The sequence below is a fragment of the Salmo trutta genome, chromosome 40 (genome assembly GCF_901001165.1).
Source record: "Salmo trutta chromosome 40, fSalTru1.1, whole genome shotgun sequence".
Lineage (NCBI taxonomy): Eukaryota > Metazoa > Chordata > Actinopteri > Salmoniformes > Salmonidae > Salmo > Salmo trutta.
Genome location: NC_042996.1, coordinates 8,272,115 through 8,292,395, shown reverse-complemented (window position 1 = coordinate 8,292,395; position 20,281 = coordinate 8,272,115). Strand labels below are relative to the sequence as shown.

General features: G+C 41.4%; 1 protein-coding gene across 1 annotated transcript; it reads right to left on the bottom strand.

Annotated features, from left to right (window-relative positions):
* Positions 1-746: 746 nt before the first annotated feature.
* LOC115180242 (normal mucosa of esophagus-specific gene 1 protein) lies at positions 747-2,781 on the bottom strand. Its single transcript, XM_029742180.1, has 5 exons — positions 2,602-2,781; positions 2,393-2,451; positions 2,022-2,110; positions 1,720-1,780; positions 747-1,221 (listed from the first exon to the last, which is right to left on the bottom strand). Exons 1-5 carry the CDS (start codon positions 2,708-2,710, stop codon positions 1,153-1,155), a joined length of 387 nt encoding a protein of 128 aa, XP_029598040.1. The 5' UTR covers positions 2,711-2,781; the 3' UTR covers positions 747-1,152.
* Positions 2,782-20,281: the final 17,500 nt, after the last annotated feature.

The window sequence follows — 20,281 nt, the reverse complement described above, 5'->3', positions numbered from 1 at the left end:
TTGTCTTGCCAATCCACCCTCTAAATGGCATACATACACAATCCATGTCTCAATTGTCTCAAGGCATAAAAAAATCCTTCTTTAACCTGTCTCCTCCATCTATACTGATTGAAGTGGATTTAACAGTAAATCAATAAGGGATCATTTACCTGGATTCCCCTGGTCGGTCTATGCAATTGAAAGAGCAGGTGTTCCTAATGTTTTGTACACTCAGTGTATACTTGTAATAAGTGGTGATATAATAATAACGCTTTATGAGAGGGACATGTAGGTGTTATTGCTCCACCAATCAGTAAGAGGACTGTCTCTGCACACAGACACAACAGACACACACAGTGTCCTGAGGGTAACTCTGTCCCCATCCTGCTCTCCCTCTGCCTGATTACTGTAATCAGTAATCATGTTAAAAGAGGGATTGGCTCCAAGCAGCCCAGTCTGGTGCATTAGGACTGTTCCATCAGTCAAGACAATGCATGGCCGATAATGTTTTCTGAATACTAATTCTAGACTGACAGTTTGGGACACAGACAGAAGCCAGACAGAACTATGATGTCACCTTATGGACAGTTTGGCACAAGGGCTTTCGTTACACAGCTTAATGTCTCCCTCAGACACACTTCTGGGGACAGAGACAGAGAGAAGCCAGACAGAGCTGTGATAAAGTTACCTTGATGATAGTTGGGGACACAAGCTTTTGAAAAACACTACCAGAATGGATGTACTTAACTCCATGTAGACACTCCTCATTAATAACACAAGCAATGGTACATTTTTATTGTAATAATTATTATTTCACACACACATACAGCTTTGGTCACATTTAGAGTCAGCTATAGTGCAGTACAGTGCAGTTACATCACTGGGACAGACAGACAGCTGGTTTACAGTGAAGACAAAAGCTTTTACTCTTTACAGCCTGGCGATGTAAGTAACACTACAGCTGTGGACATCCTCAGTCCTGGGGACAGTATTGAGCACAGTGATAACCCACCAGTATAACAGAAGCGTTTCCGCACACTAAGTATCAGAGAATCTAGTCTGGGCAGAAAGGATTCTGCTAGACTGGGAAGGGGTGCAGGGAAGGGCAGGGAGGCAGATCTCATTCAGGTTGGAGGGGGGAGGAAGTGGAGAGAATGGAGAGAAATAGAAAGATCACTTGGTCATACTCTTCACCAGCTCCAGCTCTTCAATGGGCTTCCATTTCTGGTTGATGGTGAACAGCTGCAGTTGGGAGAAAACCACACCCACTTACACAACAACAACAATAACACTACTGGTCATATGTTACTACAAATACTCACCAGCGTTGGGGTCAATTCCATTTAGATTTAGTCAATTGACAAAGTAAAGTCAAGATTAAGTTCCAGTTTTCCTCATTGCTTGATTAGAATTACAGTTTCAGTCAACTTCCTGAATTGACTAAATTTAAATGGAATTGACACCCACCCTGCTAGCTTCATACTACATCCACAGTCAATCAATCCCACAGGGCATCAAATCATAACATTACCCACAGAGTGGTCTCAATTCCCATACCAATATCAATATCAACTTAGAGTGGTCCTCTATCAGAAATAACTAGGCATATGAAGAGGGTTTATAATGTAAAGCATACACAGCACACTAATTAAGCAAAAAAAAGCAAGAACATTTCAATACTAACATAGATAGGTAAGAAATAGACAGACATAAAAAAGCATTTATAATGTTATCAATCACCTTCTGTGGTTTAGATGGGTCCAGTCTCTCCCAGGGTTCAGGGTTTGTGCTTTTATTTAAACTGAAAGAAAGTTAGAGAAATGATTAAAACAGAATATATCTCTGCCTGCTATGCCAGGGTTTGTCTTTATCAACATATAAAGTTAACGGGGCAGACTTGTCAGAGACTGATAAACAAATTAACTTAATGAAATCAGCATGGGGCTCTTCACAAAAATGCTTTAGTAAAGTACTAGGTTTATTTGGGTCCAGGAAGCCATAAAAATGTACAGCAAATACATGATAAATACGTAAAATCTCACATGACATCATTCTTTGTAAATAGGAAGTAGAGTGAGGCAGAGGTGGCTCCTACAGCAGCCAATGCCATGATGCCAATCAGAGGAATGAGCTGGGAGAGAGAAACACTTAGCTGTCAGGATAAGGTCCTTATACCCTTATATGTGGATAGCATGGTTGGTCCTAACTCCATTTGAGAATTGGGGTCTACAATATTTTAATTCAGGAAGCAAGGGAAATGGAATTCCCATAAATAAATACAACTTAAATGATTTATTTGTAATTTAATTTAAACTCTTGCAGGGAATAACCTTGCTAGGATAGGAAGAACGAATATCCTTCATCAGAAACCATAGAAACACTGATCCAAAACAAGAAATAGAGAGAAACTCACCTCTTTCCTCTTCCTCAGCATCTGAATAAATCCAGACTTCATTTTTATTTTCAAATTCCCTTGAGGTATTTAAAAGAAAACACTATGATTGTTTTAAATGATTGAGTCGAATATTAATCTGGTAACAAGTATTATTCTGTCTAGCAAATATTTAATCTGTGTGGGTCCACCCTATAAGGCAACAGGTCTATAGATGCTGTCCGTCTCACCTGCTGCCGCCAGAGTTCCAAGGTCCTTGTGAGCAGAGCATCCTGATCGTGTATTGAAGTAGGCTACTATCCGACCAGAAGTGATACGAGTTGTAAAGCACGTAGACATTTTCGCTATTGAAATCCTTCACAGCGTTACAATTGAGCCGGCGGTTGATCAACTTTCTCTGTGAGTGTGAGCGCATCGCCCCCCTGTGGTTTCAAATATTCAAGGTGAAAATGCCAAGTTCATTTCTGTTGCACGTTTTCTTAGCGTCCTGAAAGCAGAGAACTCTTTCAAGTAAATATAATTGTTAGAACCATTTTGATAGAAAATAAAATGTGTTTAAATTGTGCATGAAATGTAAAGAGACTATTATTTAGGGAAAATAAATATGTTTAGAAAACCCTTATATTTTGTATATTGTGACACCTGGTAGTTACCTGTATTGGACCAACAAATTAATGTGTTGCAGTCAGCCATTGATAGACACTAGGCAAACACATCGTTTTCAACTACACTGAACAGAAATATAAAAGCAACATGTAAAGTGTTGGTCCCATGTTTCATGAGTTGAAATAAAAAATCCCAGAAATGTTCTATACACACAAAAAGCTTATTTATATTACATTCCTGTTAGCGAGCATTTCTCCTTTGCCAAGATAATCCATCCACCTGACAGGTCTGGCATATCAAGAAACTGATTAAACAGCATGATCATTACACAGGTGCACCTTGTGCTGGGGACAATAAAAGGCCACTGTGCAGTACACAACACAATACCACAGGTGTCTCAAGTTCTGAGGGAGCGTGCAAATGGAATGCTGACTGCAGGAATGGCCACCAGAGTTGTTGCCAGAGGGGAGAGGGGGGGATTTCTGTCTGTAATAAAGCCAATTTTATGGGGAAAAAAACATATTCTGATTGGCAGGGCCTGGCACCCAAGTGGGATGCACCCCTGCCCAGTCATTTGAAATCCATAGATAAGGGCCTAATGAATTTATTTCAATTGACTGATTTCCTAATATGAACTGTAACAGAAAAATCTTTGAAATTGTTGCATGTTGCATTTATATTTTTGTTCAGTATATGTGTATCGTGTTAATCTAATCCTACTGTTTTGTTTGGAAATTGTATCATTATATAATTTCATTTACCATTTTTACAGGATCATATAACTTGGAATACATTGAATGCCTTCACAAACCTAGCGGACTAAACTTTATGATGAGCTTCACCAATGCGGAGTGGAGTCGAGACCAGGGCCCATATTCACAAAGCATCTCAGGAAAGGTCTTAGGTCTGTTAAAACCTGTTTGAAGACAAAAAAAACTTCCAGCTCTGAGAATGACGTTAAGACACTGCCCAGACAAACACAGAGACAGATGTAAAATCAACTCATAAAAGTTTTTCTCAGTTAGTAATCACCACAGTTTGAGTACTGCAATGTAGTGATGTTACGTTTGATACCGGAGCTCCAAGGCATGTTTCAAAGTCGCTAAGCAATGTACTTCAAAGCAGTGTGGCGATGCCTGTATCTCTTTATCAGAAGCAAGTGATCAATGATGTCCAAAGCTTTGTTTCGTCTAACAACCACCTGATTGGTTTGGTAATGGTTTTGGTAGAAGACAAAAAGGCTACTCTGCACACATGCTACAGGGACGTGCTACACACAGTTTCTTCTAGTGCAGTTGCAAAAACCATCAAGCGCTATGATGAAACTGGCTCTCATGAGGACCGCCACAGGAAAGGAAGACCCAGAGTTACCTCTGCGGCAGAAGATAGAGTTACCAGCCTCAGAAATTGCAGCCCAAATAAATGCTTCACAGAGTTCAAGTAACAGACACATCTCAAACATCAACTGTTCAGAGGAGAATAGGTGAATCAGACCTTCCTGGTCAGCTTTCTGCAAAGAAACCACTACTAAAAGACACAAATAAGAAGAAGAGACTTGCTTGGGCCAAGAAACACGAGCAATGGACATTAGACCGGTGGAAATCTGTCCTTGGTCTGATGAGTCCAAATTTGAGATTATTGGTTCCAACCACCATATCTTTGTGAGACGCAGAGTAGGTGAATGGATGATCTCCGCATGTGTGGTTCCCCCCGTGATGCATGGAGGAGGACGTGTGATGGAGTGGGGGTGCTTTGCTGGTGACACAGTCAGTGATTTATTTAGAATTCAAGGCACACTTAACCAGCATGGCTACCACAGCATTCTGCAGCGATACACCATCCCATCAGGTTTGTGCTTAGTGGAACTATCATTTGTTTTTCAACAGGACAATGACCCAGCACACCTCTAGGCTGTGTAAGGGCTATTTGACCAAGAAATAGAGTGATGGAGTGCTGCATCAGATGACCTGGCCTCCACAATCACCCAATATCAAACCAATTGAGATGGTTTGGGATGAGCTGGACCACAGAGTGAAGGAAGAGCAGCCAACAAGTGCTCAGCAAATGTGGGAACTCCTTCAAGAATGTTGGAAAAGCATTCCAGGTGAATCTGGTTGAGAGAATTCCAAGAGTGTGCAAAGCTGTCATCAAGGCAAAGGGTGTCTACTTTGAAGAATCTAAAATCAAAAATATATTTTGATTTGTTTAACACTTTTTTTGATTACTGTATGATTCCATATGTGTTATTTCATAGTTTTGATGTCTTCACTATTATTCTACAATGTGGAAAATAGTAAAAATGAAGAAAACCCCTTAAATGAGTAGGTGTGTCCAAACCTTTGACTGGTACTGTACATACATACATACATGACATAGACAGATAAATAAATACAGAAAAAAGAACCAGAAGGCATTTGAACCCAGTCTGGCACAAAGAGAAGATTGATATGGGAGACAAGCCTATACACAATCTATATACACACGTACCATTTACCACATATAGAAGCTAAATATTTTTACAATTTAATTCTAGGTATCCCTTTTTCTTTTATTCAAGGCTTTATCTAAATATTCCGCCAACGGAAATACACAATGGACAAAAAAAACATTACAATTGAAAACAGCAGTAATTACATATTTGGTCAAAATTGAGTTAAGACTGAAATCAGGCTTTGTAGTATCGGTTTATCTTGTGTTAAATTTGCTTTAATTACAAAATCCAAGTAAAAATCAAGGCAAATAGCAGTAAATGAAGTTACTAAGTGCACTCTGGCATTGTTCCACCGTGTTTTCACTGAAGTACTGTGATTTGCCTTGATATTGTATCAGGCCCTGAGTTCAGGCTATCCCGATCATGACACCATTACACACACACACACCATGAGACAGCCAAGAATGTTGGATAAACACATTTCGATTTTAGATAGTGCACTTTGCTTTTGCATTACCCATGTAGTTGTTGAAGGTCATACAAAGGCAGAGTGCAGTATCGGCATTTTAGGGGTCATAGGTCAGATCAGTGGTCATGGTTGTTTTCCTTAAACAATTATTTTATAATAAGATAATACAGTGCCTTCAGAAAGTATTCAGACCCCTTGAGTTTTTCCACATTTTGTTGTGTTACAGGCTGAATTTAAAATTGATGAAATTTAGATTTTTTTTGTCACTGGCCTACACACATACACAATATATCTATTTAAAGTTGAATTTTGTTGTTAGACATTTTTACAAATTAATAAAACAGGAAAAGCTGAGATTTGCTTTACAATTCACATACTTAGTTGCATGGACTCACTCTGTGTGCAATTATAGTGTTTAACATGATTTTCTGTACCCCACACATACAGGTCCCGAGCACAGAATTTTTAAAACAGATACAACTACAAAGACCAGGGAGGTTTTCCAATGCCTCATAAATTAGGGCACCTATTGGTAGATGGGTAAAAATGAAAAAAAGCAGACATTGAATATCTGTTTGGGCATGGTGAAGTTATTCATTTACATTTTGAATTCAGGCTGTAAAACGAAACATGTTGCACAAGTCAAGGGGTATGAATACTTTCTGAAGGAACTATCAGTGCATATTTACTTCTATAGTACAATATATTTAGCTGGAAAGACCACCTTTTTTTTTAAAGCAATTATTCTGATGGTGGCATTGTCATCATACAGCCATTGCTTTTGATTGGATCACACAGGCACACACTCCTCATTAATCATTAATAACACAAGCAATGCCCATTTTCAAATGCAATAACTTATTTCACACTCACACAGTATTCATTCATCCCTTGGCGTTTTTCCTATTTTGTTGCATTACAACCTGTAATTGAAACGGCTTTTTATTTGGATTTCATGTAATGGACATACACAAAATAGTACAAATTGGTGAAGTGAAATGAAAAAAAAAGTTTTTTACGGAAAAGTGGTGTGTACATACAGTGTGTGTTCACCTCCTTTGCTATGAAGCCCCTAAATAAGATCTGGTGCAACCAATTACCTTCAGAATTCACATAATTTGTTAAATAACGTCCACCTGTGTGCAATCTAAGTGTCACATGATCTGTTACATGATCTCAGTTTAAATACACCTGTTCTGAAAGGCTGCAACACCACTAAGCAAGGGGCACCACCATGCAAGCGGCACCATGAAGACCAAGGAGCTCTCCAAGCAGGTCAGGGACAAAGTTGTGGAGAGGTACAGAACAGGGTTGGGTTATAAAAAAATATCCCAAACTTTGAACATCCCACGGAGCACCATTAAATATATAAAAAAATTGAAAGAATATGGCACCACAACAAACCTGCCAAGAGAGGGCCGCCCACCAAAACTCACAGACCAAGCAAGGAGGGCATTAATCAGAGAGGCAACAAAGAGACCAATGATAACCCAGAAGGAGCAGCAAAGCTCCACAGCGGAGATGGGAGTATCTGTTCATAGGACCACTTTAAGCTGTACACTCCACAGAGCTGGGCGAAATTGAAGAGTGGCTAGAAAAAAGGCATTGCTAAAAGAAGAAAATAAGCAAACACATTTGGTGTTCGCCAAAAGGCATGTGGGAGACTCCCCAAACATATAGAAGAAGGTACTCTGGTCAGATGAGACTAAAATTGAGCTTTTTAGCCATCAAGGAAAACACTATGTCTGGCACAAACCCAACACCTCTCATCACCCCGAGAACACCGTTTTTCAACGGCAGGGACTGGGAAACTGGTCAGAATTGAAGGAATGATGGATGGCACTAAATACAGGGAAATTCTTGATGGAAACCTGTTTCAGTCTTCCAAAGATTTGAGACTGGGACAGAGGTTTACCTTTCAGCAGGACAATGACCCTAAGCATACTGCTAAAGCAACACTCGAGGGTTTAAGGGAAAACATTTAAATGTCTTGGAATGGCCTAGTCAAAGTCCAGACCTCAATCCAATTGAGAATCTGTGGTGTGACTTAAAGATCGCTGTCCACCAGCGGAACCCACTTGAAGGAGCTGGAGCAGTTTTGCCTTGAATAATGGGCAAAAATCCCAGTGGCTAGATGTCCCAAGCTTATAGAGACATACCCCAAGAGATTTGCAGCTGTAATTGCTGCAAAAGGTGGCTCTACAAAGTATTGACTGTGTGGGGGTAAATAGTTATGCACGCTTAAGTTTTCAGTTTTTTTGTCTTATTTCTTGTTTGTTTCACAATAAAAATCATGTTGCATCTTCAAAGTGGTAGGCATGTTGTGTAAATCAAATGATACAAACCCCCAAAAGATACATTTTAATTCCAGGTTGTAAGGCAACCAAATAAGAAAAAGGCCAAAGGGATGAATACTTTCGCATGCCACTGTACATTATCTTCCACAAACAAATAGCTTTGGTCACACTTATCGTCAGCTATAGGGTGGAGAGAGAGAGCGAGAGAGCCCGCACGTGCGAGATCACTTGGTCATACACCACCTGTTCCAGTTCTTCAATCGGCCTCCACTTCTGGTGGATAGTGACCAGCTTCAGAATAAGAACAACACAGTCACTTACACAACAACCACCACTACTGATCACATGTTACTACAAATACTCACCATGGTTGGGGTCAATTCCATTTACATTTGGTCAATTCACAATGCAAAGTTAATTTTTTTCTCATTGCTTGATTAGAATGGCAGTTTCCTGAATTGACTGAATTGAAATGGAATTGATACCAACACTGTTAGCTTCCAGTGTTGGTGTGTGAACTACATGTAGTTCAACTAGTAATTTAATAACATTTGGAATTAGCTTTGTTTATTTAGATTTTTAGTAGATAATAACTGTTTTACCATCTAGTGGTGTAGCTGACTACTGGAACTACACAATACTTCTTTACCATGTAGCGGTGTAGCTAACTACTGGAACTGCACACTACTTCTTTACCATGTAGCGGTGTAGCTAACTACTGGAACTACACACTACTCCTTTACCATGTAGTGGTGTAGCTAACTACTGGAACTGCACACTACTTCTTTACCAAGTAGCGGTGTAGCTAACTACTGGAACTACACTCTACTCATTTATCATGTAGTGGTGTAGCTAACTACTGGAACTACACACTATTTCTTTACCATGTAGCGGTGTAGCTAACTACTGAAACTACACACTACTCCTTTACCATGTAGCGGTGTAGCTAACTACTGGAACTGCACACTACTTCTTTACCATGTAGCGGTGTAGCTAACTACTGGAACTACACACTACTCCTTTACCATGTAGCGGTGTAGCTAACTACTGGAACTACACACTACTCCTTTACCATGTAGTAGTGTAGCTAACTACTGGAACTGCACACTACTTCTTTACCAAGTAGCGGTGTAGCTAACTACTGGAACTACACTCTACTCATTTATCATGTAGTGGTGTAGCTAACTACTGGAACTACACACTATTTCTTTACCATGTAGCGGTGTAGCTAACTACTGAAACTACACAGTACTTCTTTACCATGTAGCTTTGTAGCTAACTACTGAAACTACACAGTACTTCTTTACCATGTAGAGTTATAGCTAACTACTGGAACTATACACTACTTCTTTACCATGTAGCTTTGTAGAACTACTGGAACTACACACTACGTATTTACCATGTAGTGGCGTAGCTAACTACTGGAACTACACAATACTTCTTTACCATGTAGTGGTGTAGCTAACTACTGGAGCTACACACTACTTTTTTTGCAGAAATAAAATAAAATATGGGTGAAGTAGGCAATCATTTAATTTCTTTTTCTGAATAAGACCTACCTAATTCTCACTTGAAACATTGTTCTTGCAATTTCAAATTTTCAGATTTAAATATGATATTTTTTCACTTTTCTACCTTTTCTACTTTTTCAAAGTTACTTTAGTTAAGTAAACTATATTTTTCACAGGGGTAGCTTTAGTGTAGCTTAACTTCTTTCAATGTGAAGTAATTGGTAGCTTGGTAAAATGTATTTTCAGAGTAGCTTCCCCAACACTGCTAGCTTCTCACTACATCCACAGTCAATCAACCTTCCATCATGTAACACTACTTGCGCCTGCCTCCTTTACCAATAGGTGCCCATGCAGAGAATCACCCATGAATACAGACGTTTAGATTACAGTTTAAATGACGTTTAGATTACAGTTAAAATGGGATACTTCCCGCCCATGATGAGTGAGTTATAGTTATACCTGGCAATGCTGCTCTGTTTGTGTGACTAAGCAGAATAGAGGAGGAACCACTGACACAAATGGCTACTGATGCCAATGCCAACTAAGAGAGGACAGAAATAGACATAGAAATAGTGCTTATAATGTTATCAATCACCTTCTGTAGTTTAGATGGGTCCACTCGCTCCCAGGGTTCAGGGTTTCTACTTGTATTTAAACTGAAGAAAGTTAAAGATACATTATTAAAACAGAATATATCCCTGCCTGCTATGCCAGGGTTGGTCTTTTATCAAACGGAAAAGAAAAAAACGGGCAGGCCTGTCAGAGACTGTTAAGCAAATTCCCTTTAGATAAAAGTATTTTAAAATGTCAGGTTAGTACTTCTAGTTCACATTACTAGAAACAAGACAAATAGCAAGACAAGCAAATATAATCCACATTAAATAGTAAATAGTAGAATATGACGGTTTCCCAAACCCAGATTAAAACTTCTTCTGAACTAAGAATTGAGAATCTGCAATGGAAACTAAGCTTTTTCAGGGCCCAGGAAACCAGCACTAAACATGTAGAGAAAATACATGATAAAATACATAAAATCTCACATGACATCATTCTTTGTAAATAGGAAGTAGAGTGAGGCAAAGGTGGCTGCAGCAGCAGAGAATGCCATGATGCCAATCAGAGGAATGAGCTGGGAGAGAGAAACATTTAGGTGTCAGGATGAGGGCCTTATACTTCTTATAGTGGATAACCGGGTTGTTCTTAACTCCTTTTGAGAATTAAGGTCCTCATACCGTATTTCAATCCAGGAAGCAAGGGAAATTCCCATAAATAAATAAACCTGATAGTAAAGAAAAGCTTAAATTCTCTATTAACTCCTGAGGGGAATAACCCAGCTAGGATAGGAGGAAATAATTACCTTTATCAGAAACCATAGACAACATTGATCCAAAACAAGAAATAGAGAGAAACTCACCTGTTTCCTCTTCCTCATCATCTGAATCAATCAAAACTTTGTTTTGCTTTTCAAAGTCAGTTCGGTATCAATTCTTATTCTGCATAGTAAATCCTTAATCTGTGTAGGGGTATCCTATAAGGCAACAGGTAGCCTAGTGGTTAGAGCATTGGACTAGTAACCGAGAGGTTGCAAGATTGAATCCTCGAGCTGACAAGGTAAAAATCTGTCACTCTGCCCCTGAACAAGGCAGTTAACCCACTGTTCCTAGCCTGTCATTGAAAATAAGAATTTGTTCTTAACTGACTTGCCTAGTTAAATAAAGGTAAAAGTTAAAAAAATAGATGCTGTCTGTCTCACCTTTTACTGCCAGAGTCCCAAGGTGCTTGTGAGCACAGCATCCTGTCTGAAGTAGACTCCTACCTGACCAGAGGTGATATGACTTGTAAAGCTGGCACATGATCAAGTCTGAGCACATCTCCCCCCTGTGGTTTTAAATATTCAAGGTGAAAATGACATGCATTTTTTTGTACACGTTTTCTGAGCATTCCGATAGCAGAGAAATATTTTAAATACATTTTGTTATAGCCACTTTGATAGAAAATAAAATGTTGTTCCTTGGTGTCCACATCACCACAGAATAACAACCAAAAAATCCAGAAAAACGCATGTCAAAAATGTTATAAATTGATTTGCATTTTAATGAGGGAAATAAGTATTTGACCCCCTCTCAATCAGAAAGATTTCTGGCTCCCAGGTGTCTTTTATACAGGTAACGAGCTGAGATTAGGAGCACACTCTTAAAGGGAGTGCTCCTAATCTCAGCTTGTTACCTGTATAAAAGACACCTGTCCACAGAAGCAATCAATCAATCAGATTCCAAACTCTCCACCATGGCCAAGACCAAAGAGCTCTCCAAGGATTTCAGGGACAAGATTGTAGACCTACACAAGGCTGGAATGGGCAACAAGACCATTGCCAAGCAGCTTGGTGAGAAGGTGACAACAGTTGGTGCGATTATTTGCAAATGGAAGAAACACAAAAGAGCTGTCAATATCCCTCGGCCTGGGGCTCCATGCAAGATCTCACCTCGTGGAGTTGCAACGATCATGAGAACGGTGAGGAATCAGCCCAGAACTACACGGGAGGATCTTGTCAATGATCTCAAGGCAGCTGGGACCATAGTCACCAAGAAAACAATTGGTAACACACTACGCCGTGAAATCCTGCAGCACATATACATGCCCATCTGAAGTTTGCCAATGAACATCTGAATGATTCAGAGGACAACTGGGTGAAAGTGTTGTGGTCAGATGAGACCAAAATGGAGCTCTTTGGCATCAACTCAACTCGCCGTGTTTGGAGGAGGAGGAATGCTGCCTATGACCCCAAGAACAACATCCCCACTGTCAAACATGGAGGTGGAAACATTATGCTTTGGGGGTGTTTTTCTGCTAAGGGGACAGGACAACTTCACAGCATCAAAGGGACGATGGACGGGGCCATGTACCGTCAAATCATGGGTGAGAACCTCCTTCCCTCAGCCAGGGCATTGAAAATGGGTCGTGGATGGGTATTCCAGCATGACAATGACCCAAAACACACGGCCAAGGCAACAAAGGAGTGGCTCAAGAAGAAGCACATTAAGGTCCTGGAGTGGCCTAGCCAGTCTCCAGACCTGAATCCCATAGAAAATTTGTGGAGGGAGCTGAAGGTTCGAGTTGCCAAACGTCAGACTCAAAACCTTAATGACTTGGGGAAGATCTGCAAAGAGGAGTGGGACAAAATCCCTTCTGAGAGGTGTGCAAACCTGGTGGCCAACTACAAGAAATGTCTGACCTCTGTGATTGCCAACAAGGGTTTTGTCACCAAAACAAGGGTGTTGGTGACAAAACAGTACTAAGTCATGTTTTGCAGAGGGGTCAAATACTTATTTCCCACATTAAAATGCAAATCATTTTATAACATTTTTGACATGCGTTTTTCTGGATTTTTTTGTTGTTATTCTGTCTCTCACTGTTCAAATAAACCTACCATTAAAATTATAGACTGATAATTTCTTTGTCAGTGGGCAAATGTACAAAATCAGCAGGGGCTCAAATACTTTTTTTCCCTCACTGTAGAAATGTAGCAATGTGAATGCCCCACCCACCTGAGGATCTGTCTTTTTCAGCTATCTATTTCCTGTGTTTGAAAGGTGGAAAATCAACTTAAATATCACTGGATTGATTGCTTTCCTTTTACTATGGTGACTCTCTCATACTCTTGCTTGAATCCAATTTTTTTTTTCCTGTTAACGTTACGACCACAAAAATGTTTGTAATGACCGGTCAAACACACTCCAGTTATGGCTGAAATGGGCTCAATGGAATACTTCGTCTTTCCGTTGCATCTATAGAACGCTGAAGCTTTGTGGGGATTTAACCGATCGTCTCGACACCTATATCACAAGAAAGAGAAGAAAACTTTATAACTGTAATTTTTGTGGATTTTAAAACAGTAATCATTTAATACTGTTGAAATGAATTACATGTGCTGAAATGAAAGCATGTTCCGAAAATGAGCACTCGGATTATAGTGATATTATGTACGGAAGGTGGCGCCCCTCCTCGCCCGGGCGGCGCTCGGCGGTCGTCGTCGCAGGCCTACTAGCTGCCACCGATCCTCTGTTTCACGTTCTGTTAGTTAGGTCTAGGATAGGCACGCACCTGTTTTGTATTAGTTGTTAGTGGGGGGTATTTAGGCTAGCTAGGTAGGTTTGTGTTTTGTGCGGGATTGTATTTTGTCAGGTCTCATGTTTGGAAGTGAGGGTCTGTGTTTTTCCTCTGCCAGTGTTTTACGCGGAGTTTATATTGGGCTGCGTCCCTACGTTATGTTTGGAGAGGGTGGTGCGTTTTATTTATACGCCCTGCCCGACCGTGCTAGTATTTTTCCTGTGTGTATATATTAAAGAAGTATTCACGGAATCATCTGTCTCCAGCGCTTGACTCTACCTCTCCTGCTTCCTTGAGCCACACCTTGTGACAACAACAGTAATTAATGAGGGAGGTAGGCCTAGACACAGCGAGGTTTTTGGTGGTTCCTGCCCTGTTCTACCCCTTTAGGCACAGCTACATATCTTTGTTTTTGTCATTATAAAAAATGTTTTACCCCCTTTTTCAATCTTGTCTCATTGCTGCAACTCCGCAACGGGCTCAGGAGGTGAAGGTCAAGTCATGCTTCCTCCGAAACATGACCCCCCAAACCATGCTTCTTAACACCTGCCCGCCAGCAGCACCAATGTGTCAGAGGAAACACCATTCAATTTACGACCAAGGTCAGTCTGCAGGTGCCTGGCCCACCACAAGGAGTCGCTAGAGCACGATAAGCCAAGAAAAATCCCCCCAGACAAACCCTACCCTAACCCAGACAATACAGGGCCAATGGTGCACCACGTTATGGGACTCCCCTAGGGGATCAAACCCAGGTCTTTAGTGATGCCACTAGCACTGCAATGCAGTCTCTTAGACTGCTGTGCCACCCGGGAGGCCATGTTTCTTTGTTTTAACACATAATATTTTTTAAACACCTTATCCAATTATAAAATGTATTTATGAGTGATTTCAACAATTTTACATTTTTTATTTAACAATTTAATATCTCAATTCCTGCCAAAATCCAAGATTATTTTAATTCTAAAAGTTTGGTGTATTTCATCCATTTTCCAACTGTTGCATTTATTAGAATTGTGTTTAAAAACCTTTAACAATTTTGATGACTAATTCAAATGTTGGATCTGAAGCCATAAAGTTATTAAAATGGTTGATTTTACGGGTGAAATGATTCAGCTGACTGAAGAATGGTAATCACTACTAGGCCTTCTACAACATCCAATGCATTCACATGGGGCCAGAGCTAGTCTGTCGACTGATAGGTTGCTATAACATATTATATGGTAAGCTGATACTTAAAATACCTATTCAGGCATTGTAAGATCTGACATGCGTCTGCAACGCCTGGGCACAGGTGTGTTCGCGCAGTAATGCCTCGTTCAAGACAACTCGGAAATATCCGACTTAGAAACTTGTTGTAGAAAGATGAGATCCGAGTTTTAGTCACGTCTTTGATCACGTTCGCTCAACAAAAAACACCTTAATGATTGGTTGACAAATAGTGCCTCCCGCAATGCAGGTGATGGCTGCATGGTGAATTGGTGAGAAGCAGCTGCAACGACTTGAAGGTGACTTCATCAAAAACCGCATGACCTTTGATCACATGGTGTTTGTAAAGTTCATGCAGTCGACATGTAGGCGTGAGTCGGACAATTGCTATCCCCATAAGGCAACACACTTTGAAAGTCGGTAGACCAACGATGGTCACCAACTAGACAACATTGACCTGCTTGAAAGCACCGATAGTCTTATGATGCATTCAAAACTAAGAACTCTGGGGGAAAAAAATGAGCAGATGGTGCTTTCAAGACAACTGGGAACTCAAGTTCAAATCATGTCAGTGTTCTTAAGGTCAGAAAGTCAGGGTTCTAGAAAGATGACAGAGTTTCCTACTTGGAATTCCGAGTCGTCTTGAACACACTGAAGTCTGAAGTCAGAGATTTCTGAGTTCCGACTTCCCAGTTGTTTTGAAAGCGAACATAACCTAATTGAGTTTTCATGGGCTCCCGAGTGGCGCAGCAGTCTAAGGCACTGGATTTCAGTGCTAGAGGCGTCATTACAGACCCTGGTTTGATTCCAGGCTGTATCACAACTGGCCGTGATTGGGAGTCCCATAGGGCAGCGCACAATTGGCCCAGCGTCGTCTGGGTTTTGGCCATGGTAGGCCGTCATTTTAAATAAGAATTTGTTCTTAACTGACTTGCCTAGCAAAATAAAGGTTAAATGCATTTTTTTATAAATACAGTTGGATGAAGCCTGAATGGTGTTGAAAGTTTTCGATAACCCTCTCCAGCGGGGCCTCCTGCTGGAACTTCAAAGGCAGGCCTTTCTAGCACATAGCAGGATCGGTAAGTTAGTCAGTTTACATAGATAAACATTAAGATTTAGCTCTTGCTTGTCTGGTTCCTTAATATGGGTTGTTCATTGTTAAGTTAGGTAGGTCTACAGGTGTAGGATATTCATTTGACCTGTATTGTTGCAGCAAAATAGTTCTGCAGCACAGGATTTTAACTTTTGGTCCATAATGTTGCTTGGTTGGTGGTTAGGTTATTAGCTGGTCAAAATGAGGCTACATGAAAAGTGGGAAACTGTTAATATAACCGTGTGTCAGTAATCTATGTAAATCACGAAGCTCATCTGCATTGTGGAGGAACATTCTCAGCATCAAAAGAGTGATCAAATTAAGATCCTACATCTGTATAGCCTACATGCACATTTCAAGTGTCACTAACTGTACGAACTCTGAAGTATACAGCAGACCAGTCAATTAAATGTTAGCCTGTGTACACCTTAATACTGTGATGTGGCATAAGCATGCCTATGCACTGCTGTGTGATGTGCTGGAGTTGTTTTAAGCAGTACATTTTGGAACAGCTGAGCTGTTGTTATGTTGCTTGTTGATCAGTGCTCTGTTTTGGACTGTTTGTAAGATGGCACCGGAGAAGAAGGCAGACGTTTTACATGCCCCCAGCCGATTGTGTTTTTTTGTTAGTTTATTTGCATTGTTTGTAACTTATTTTTTTACTTATTTTGTACATAATGTTGCCGCTACTGTCTCTTATGACCGAAAATAACTTCTAGACATCAGGACTGTGATTAATCACCACGGACTAGCAGAATTATTTTTTGCTTTCACGACTGACGAGCCCGACGCGGAGAAAGAGGGGACGAATTTTCGGGCTGCCTTACTGAGAATTTGTAGCCTATTGAATAAACCCCCACTTCCCTCCATTCTGCTAGCAAACGTGCAATCTTTGGAGAATAAAATCGAGGAGTTACGCGGAAGATTAAACTACCAGCAGGACATTAAAAACTGTAACATCTTATGCTTCACAGAGTCGTGGCTGAACAACAACAATCAACATACAGCTGGCTAGTTATACGATGTACCGGCAGGATAGAACAGGGGCGTCTGGTAAGACAAGGGGCGGCTGTCTATGTATTTTTGTAAACACCAGCTGGTGCACGATATCTAAGGAAGTCTCGAGCTATTGCTCGCCTGATGTAGAGTATGTCATGATACGATGTAGACCACACTACCTACCGAGAGAGTTTTCATCTGTATTCTTTGTAGGAGTTTACATACCACCACAGTCAGAGGCTGGCACTAAGACAGCATTGAATGAGCTTTATTCCGCCATAGGCAAACAAGAAAACGCTCACCCAGAGGCGGCGCTCCTAGTAGCCGGGGACTTCAATGTAGGGAAACTTAAATCTGTTTTACCAAATTTCTATCAGCATGTTAACCGTGCAACCAGAGGATTTTTTTTTTCCAAGCACCAGTGACTAGATCAATAACAAAGTGGTCAGAGAAAGCAGATGCTAAGCTACAGGACTGTTTTGCTAGCACAGACGGGAATATGTTCTGGGTTTCCTCTGATGGCATTGAGGAGTACACCACATCAGTTATTGGCTTCATCAATAAGGGCATCGATGATGTCGTCCCCACAATGACCGTACATACATACCCCAACCAGAAGCCATGGATTACAGGTAGCATCCGCGCTGAGCTAAAGGCTAGAGCTGCCGCTTTCAAGGAGCTGGACTCTAACCCGGAAGCTAATAAGAAATCCTGCTATGCACTCCGATGAACCATCAGACAGGCAAAGCATCAATACAGGACTAAGATCGAATCGTACTACACCGGCTCTGACGCTCGTCAGATGTGGCAGGGCTTGCAAACCATTACAGACTACAAAAGGAAGCACAGCCGAGAGCTGCCCAGTGACATGAGTCTACCAGATGAGGTAAACTACTTCTATGCTCGCTTCGAGGCAAATAACACTGAAACATGCATGAGATCACCAGCTGTTCCAGAAGACTGTGTGATCACGCTCTCCACAGCCGATGTGAGTAAGACCTTTAGACAGGTCAATATTCACAAGGCCGCAGGGCCAGACGGATTACCAGGACGTGTACTGCTAGCATGCGCTGAACAATTGGCAAGTGTCTTCACTGACATTTTCAACCTCTCCCTGTCCGAGTCCATAATACCAACGTGTTTAAGGCAGACCACCATAGTCCCTGTGCCCAAGAACACTAAGGTTAAAAGGAACACTAAGGTAAAAGGAACACCCATGTGAGAATGCTATTCATTGACTACAGCTCAGCGTTCAACACCATAGTGCCCTCAAAGCTCATCAATAACCTAAGGACCCTGGGACTAAACACCTCCCTCTGCAACTGGATCCTGGATTTCCTGACGGGTCGCCCCCCAGGTGGTAAGGGTAGATAACAACACATCCGCCATGCTGATCCTCAACACAGGGGCAATTCAGAGGTGCATGCTCTGTCCCCTCCTGTACTCCCTGTTCACTCATGACTGCACAGCCAGGCACGACACCAACACCATCATTACATTTGCTGATGACACAACAGTGGTAGGCCTGATCACCGACAACAACGAGACAGCCTATAGGGAGGAGGTCAGAGACCTGGCCATGTGGTGCCAGGACAACAACCTCTCCCTCAACGCGATCAAGACAAAGGAGATGATTGTGGACTACAGGAAAAAGAGGACAGAGCACACCCCCATTCTTATTGACGGGGCTGCAGTGGAGCAGGTTGAGAGCTTCAAGTTCCTTGGTGTCCACATCACCAACAAACTAACATGGTCCAAGCACACAGTCGTGAAGAGGGCACGACAAAACCTATTTCCCCTCAGGAGACTGAAAAGATTTTGCATGGGTCCTCAGATCCTCAAAAGGTTCTACATCTGCACCATCGAGAGAATCCTGACTGGTTGCATCACTGCCTGGTATGGCAGCTGCTCGGCCTCTGACCGCAAGGCACTACAGAGGGTAGTGCGTACGGCCCAGTACATCACTTGGGCCAAGCTTCCTGCTTCCAGGACCTCTATACCAGGCGGTGTGTTAGGAAAACCCTAAAAATTGTCAAAAACTCCAGCCACCCTAGTCATAGACAGCTACCGCACGGCAAGCGGTACCGGAGCGCCAAGTCTAGGTCCAAGAGGCTTCTAAACAGCTTCTACCACAAGCCGTAAAACTCCTGAGCATCTAGTCAGATAGCTACCCAGACTATTTGCAGTGAATTTATTCGATCAACAATCATTGTAGAAGTTGTGTAGGCTTTTTTGTGTGTGTTGGGTTGTGTATAATGTGTGTCCGTTCAGGTTGTTACTTTAATTTGTGTTATCATGTTCGGCCATTTGTACTTTTGTTGTCTATTTCAGTGCTTCTTAAACCTCTCCTCGGGGACCCACAGACGTGTATGTAGTTCTGAACTAGCTCACCTGATTCAACCAGTCAAGGGCTTGATGATTAGTTGACAAGTTGAATCAGGTTTGCTGGCTCTGGAATAGATCAAATACATGGAACGGTTGGGGGTCCCCAAGGAGAGGTTTGAGAACCACTGGTCTATTTGATGCACAATACTACAGTATATTTTCTGAGGTCCCTTCAGTAATCTGACAAGGCTTACTTTTACCTGTAATCACCACCAGAGAGAGACAAATACCTTGGTATAGAGAGGATGATATGGTCTGGGGCAAGACAACTAGGGATGGACATTTTTTATTTACATTTTTTTATTTTTTAACTCGGCAAGTCAGTTAAGAACAAATTCTTATTTAAAATGACAGCCTACCACGGCCATAACCTAACCCGGACGACACTGGGCCAATTTGTGTGCTGCCCTATGGGACTCCCAATCACGGCCAGTTGTCATACAGCTTGGAATCAAACCAGGGTCTGTAGTGACGCCTCTAGCACTGAGATGCAGTGCCTTAGACAGCTGCGCCACTCGGAAGCACATACATTCATACAGCTAAAATCAAATAAAATTTTATTTGTCACATGCACCGAATATAACAGCTATAGACCTTAGAGTGAAATGCTTACTTACAAGAACATTGCTACTAGTAATTACATGGTTACACGTTACAGTACAGAACCCACACAGGTTAATAGGATAATCACTTTGAACAGTCACTTTTGGAAGAGATAACTTGTTAAGAGATGGAACAGAGCATCTACCACTGTTGACACGTTGGCTCATCCATGAAAGGAGCTGTAGTCACACATTGTGTATCCA

What these genes read in the sequence shown, in the direction of transcription:
- LOC115180242 (XM_029742180.1), bottom strand. Translation starts at nt 2,710, where the DNA reads ATGTCTACGTGCTTTACAACTCGTATCACTTCTGGTCGGATAGTAGCC. An exon ending in TTTACAAAGAATGATGTCAT is followed by an intron (nt 1,781 to 2,021) that starts GTGAGATTTTAC and finishes ACTTTCTTTCAG; the next exon opens with TTTAAATAAAAGCACAAACC. An exon ending in ACCCATCTAAACCACAGAAG is followed by an intron (nt 1,222 to 1,719) that starts GTGATTGATAAC and finishes TCCCAACTGCAG; the next exon opens with CTGTTCACCATCAACCAGAA.